Genomic DNA, 4,865 nt, shown 5'->3' on the forward strand with positions numbered 1-4,865 from the left:
GCTTTCTTCAAAAATTCACTCGAAGGGTGAGGGGTGTTTGATTGGTCAAGGTTATTTGATTGTAAATCACCTCAGATTGAATCATAAGCTCCTCACATCGACTTCACAGCATGTTTTGGTCGCACATCAAGAATATCTCACGTATTTGTATTATTATTGATGGGGAGATGTTCTTCATACACGGTGGGATGTTGTTGGAAGGTCGATGTAAGGAGCGCTAGTGAGTGGCATATCCCAATTCCACAGGAATCGAATCTGCCAAAGCAAAAATGCGGAAGTCGTGAAACCTGAGTAGCAGTTAAACAAACAGAGCATGACTCTGTCACCTTTCCTTTCCTCTCTCTTCCTTGTTCTGCTTCCTTTGGGTTGCCAACTTGCCATTGCCATGGCATACTTCTCTTCCCTCTCTGAGTGCGACGAGTCCGCAGTAGAGGATATCATCTCTCAAGTAAAGGACCCTTGCGTTCTCGAACAATTTGCAGCCATCAACTGCTCTGGTATTTCGGACTCTATTCTGCCCACCGACCTCGAGGCAAGGTTCCGCAAACTCAAATCGTTTCCTGGATCAAAGCCCATCCTAAAATCCCCACTTCTATCTTTCAATGCAGAAAATAAACATTCACCCACAAGCTCAGATCGTTACAAGAAGAAGCTCAGTTCGTCCTTTGAAAAAGAGAGTGATCATCTCCCCGTCGAATCATCCGAAACCAGAACTGTACCCCATAAGAACGAGCAGGAGACCTCAAAGCAAGCTAAAGCAAGCCCAAATTCGCCCCCTCTTAACGAAACTCCAATTTCGGCTTCTGCAGAATCAAGCGATAAGAAGGGTTTAAAACCAAAACAGGTAACTGGTTCTGTTTCTTCTCCTTCACCTTCATCCAATTCGTCATTGGAAGCTTCTTCTCCACCTCGGCAGACATGCTGCTTTTGGTATTCCCCGATAAGGGTAGCTGAGAAGAAAGGCAAGGAGAACCGGGTGGCAGGCATCGGTCTTGACACTCCGGACTGGGGGAAGAATGAAGAGATTTTGTCGGACTTCAGTACTCTTTCACTGAAACATCAGAACAGGAGGTTCAAGAAGGCACTGCAAGAGGAAGAAGAGCTCATTAAGGAAGCTGAAAAGGTTTTGAAATGGGCAAAGCTGGCATCGGCTAGGATGGAGGTTTATGATATTGAAGACATATTGAGTGACGACGAAATGTTCAAGTGACTGATGTTGATGGTAGTTTTGCCTAAAATCTAGTTTTTCAAAACTTCATAAATACATAGAAGGTTGGCTATGGAAGCCGAAAGTCAAGTACAGGTTGATATAGGACCCAAAATGATCTCCTCTGTTTATCTTCATTACTTGTTCTTTTTTATCTGCTATAGAAGTATATCCTATTGATCATTAAAATGAAAGTTGCAGAGTGTTTATCTTACAGCCCTTGTTTCTTTTCTGTTTCAATTACCTGTATTTTCTGAAGGAGTTTGGAAATGGGTCTTGGACCTCAAACATAATGCATCTTCATAATATTACAATTTTTTTAGGTAGATGGTTTACAAACTTTCGCTCAAATTCCTACTTCAAACTTCACGTTTCACTTGTAGAACATCTCATTTTCATAATTATGTTGCCAGAATTACTTTGTCATTCACAAATGTTTGAATGTTTAAGTTGTTGCTGAATCTCACTTCGGACATGAATTGCTTTCATTGTTTTGGTTCTTCTGTTGCCCTTCCCCTGAGTTTAAACTGGTGATGACGTGTGGATGTCTTTTTTGTTGGTCCTACTGCCTGTAATTGGGAGAGATAGGAAATGAGTTGTGGGCACTATTTATATGTTCTTCACACAATTGGTATGGTTTTATTACTGATCTTATTTATTCTTAATATCTTGAACTGCATAGCCTAATTCTGTAAGAACCAGACTTCTAATTATTCTTTCAATATTTCAAACACATTTTCTGAAATTGGATTTCAAATATTTGATCATTTAGTTTATTTTTAAGGGTCTTAAACAGTCAAGTGATCATTTTTCTTATTTCTTCTTTCTCTTGTTTTGGGGAAAAAAATGACATGTTTTCTATTGGTTTCCTTGTCATGTCAAGACATGTAATTCTGATTTTTGTTTTCTTTATCATTAGTTTCCTTGTCATTTCAGGACTTGTAATTCTGAATTGTCAACTCCCTACAACATATAATTGAGAGATTAAGCTTGCAAGGATTGAGAAAGCAGATTTGTTGGTTCTTAACCCTTATTCTGATCGTGGATTTGGTTCTTCTCTTTTCTTCTTCAAGTTGAAGAAATTTCTTTCCTTTGCTCAGTCCTGATCGTTTTAGGGTTTGACATCCACAAAAGATTCTAGAAATGAGTCAAAAGAAAATTCAAATAGTTCTTTTTAGTGATTTCCTCTTCCCTGGAAACAGGTTTAAGCTTGAAATGATTTGAAATTTAGTTGAGTTTAAAGTTTTAAACATAAGTGGGGAATTCCTTGCTATGGATTTCCTCTTAACTGGAAACAAGTTCAGGCTTAATAATGAATTGAGATTGTTTATTTACAACAAGAGTCTGATGTTTGGATATGTGGACCAGAAACTTTGAATGATCATCCTGGCAAGTATTCTGAAGATACAGACATGAATAGATTAGATTGTTTTTTCTTTAGAAAATTAAAGATGTTACAACTGCTACACATCTATACTTTTCATTGTCTAAAACACATCTTTCAAGTCTATGGTATTATGGATTGGATGGCGGGTCTTGAAGTCCTGAAATTTACTTCAAATTTCTCAATTCATGCATATAGATAGTATGCATATTGAGATATAAATATCAAATAGAACTTTTAATATTGTTTCACAAAAATTGGTTTCCCACCTTATCAATTTACATCTTTGCCTCATCTACGAAAAACGAGCAGATTCAATAATCCATATCAGTAAGTAAAGTCATCTATGCTTTGTTTAAACAACATTCTATCATCATTTGAGTGTAACAATGGGGAGTATCTCAATGAAAAACTCTATTGGTATTCCACCTGTTGGAATCCATATCATTGCTGATACTAGTAGCTAGCAATTATGAACTGTAGGCCTTGTTGTGATTGTTATCTACATATGGGGACCTGTTATGCAGAGCAAAACCTTGTGATTACGAAGAGATCAAGTACTGGAGTGAAGATATTTGTCAGTGTAGGTATTTGTATGGGATTTACACACTGAAAATTAGTGATGGCAAATTTCCCCGTCCCCAACGGGACCCGATTTCCCCGAACTGATGGGGTTGGCGATGGGGATTGAGGTCCCTGCCCCGCCCCAACTCCAATAATATATATAATGTTATTTATATTAAATATGTATTATTATATTACTTATATTATAATTTAAAACATTATTTATAATTTAAAGTTTTTATTTATTTTTCAAAAAATACTGTTATCTAAAAAAATTCAAGGATTCAGGTGCCCGCAAGGAACCCATCCCCATCAGGGATCGGGGATGAAGGACAAATTTTATCATCCCCGGCGGGGATTGGGGACGGGGGTGGGGGTTAATTTCAGAATCGGGGTCGGGGACAAGAAATATGATCCCTGTCCGGTTGCCATTCCTACTGAAAATCTTGCTGTTAATATATTAACTTTAGTATCCACTACTGGCTGGCTAAGAGGCTTGTTGCCTTCCCTAAGGTGTTAACAAAGGAGAAGGTTCTGGCTTGTTGGTCTTGGAGGGGGTTTGTGGTTGCTAATTTCTCAATTGGGTTCATCAAATTGATGGAAATTTCTCATATTTTTTGGTGCCAACATCTAATAGAAAATCAAACTAGCAAGATGAACTTTGGTATTTCTGCTATAGTTTCAGGTTAAGGATTGCTTTCAACTAATATGGTTTCAAACTACCCTCCCACATTCTACTATCTAGACTCAGACATCAGCATTGGAGAGAAGTTGGGTTACAAAGATTCATCAGAAGCAGTTAAGATGAGGGTTAGTCATCAGTTTCTCTAGTACAACGTAGACTATGCTCCAATCTGGATTTTACCCTGAAACTGCAAACAGCTTTGAAGGATGCAATTGATCTCAAACCTGTTGCTGACCCTCTAGGATTCCTCAAGTTATGCTACAGGAATACAACCGATAGTGATTTTGCCTTGAACACCTTTTGTCAAATGGGCAAATGATGTTGTTTGCAGTTCCAATTTGAAAGTTGAGGCCCTTGAACACCTTTGTCAAACGGGCAAATGAGGTTGTTTGCTTCACCACGATCCCCTATGAAAGAAGCATGGGAATCTCTGCATATTATCTCAGATGAATTTCTTGTTTCACTATGACATTGAGAATCGTAAGGTACCCTTCATTCCAACAGATTCTACCAAGTAGGGGTGCGAATGGATCGGAATAATCTGATCTGATCCGAGATCCGATCTTATTTTGTCATATTCGGATCTCCCTTGTTTGGATCTTTGAATCAGATTGGATTTGGATCACCCCTATTCAATTCGATATATATGTTATTTATTTATTTATATAAATATATAGCATATGTATGTTATTTATTTATTTATAAATATATTATTTATATTTTATTTTTGTAAATTTGTTATATTAAATATTTTTTTATAAGAAACATGTATATATATGATGAAAACAGTTGAAAAGATACTTGTATTTTTTGTTTTTATTTTTTAATTATTATATTTTATTTTTCTTTTAAAAAGTTATTAATTTTTTAAAAGATTTAAATTGGGTCAAATCAAATCCGAAAATCTGACCTCTTCATCAAATTCGAATTTGAATTCGTACTTGTGAGATCCAATCGGATGAGATCGGCTCTTGTGTTGGATTGGGACTTGGATATACCCTAAATTCGAATACGATCCAATCCGT

The 4,865-nt window shown here is 36.9% G+C and overlaps 1 protein-coding gene across 1 annotated transcript; it reads left to right on the plus strand.

The window, feature by feature from the left end:
- Positions 1–239: 239 nt before the first annotated feature.
- LOC148864581 (uncharacterized) lies at positions 240–1,423 on the plus strand. The gene has a single exon (XM_088974973.1). The coding sequence runs from the start codon at positions 314–316 to the stop codon at positions 1,208–1,210; it is 897 nt and encodes a 298-aa protein (XP_088831099.1). The 5' UTR covers positions 240–313; the 3' UTR covers positions 1,211–1,423.
- Positions 1,424–4,865: the final 3,442 nt, after the last annotated feature.

The sequence above is a fragment of the Nelumbo lutea genome, chromosome 3 (assembly GCF_056320005.1).
Source record: "Nelumbo lutea isolate HS-2025 chromosome 3, American lotus-T2T, whole genome shotgun sequence".
NCBI classification, from domain to species: Eukaryota; Viridiplantae; Streptophyta; class Magnoliopsida; order Proteales; family Nelumbonaceae; genus Nelumbo; species Nelumbo lutea.

Excerpts from the sequence above, each read along its gene's own strand:
- LOC148864581 (XM_088974973.1), top strand. The coding sequence starts at position 314 with ATGACTCTGTCACCTTTCCTTTCCTCTCTCTTCCTTGTTCTGCTTCCT.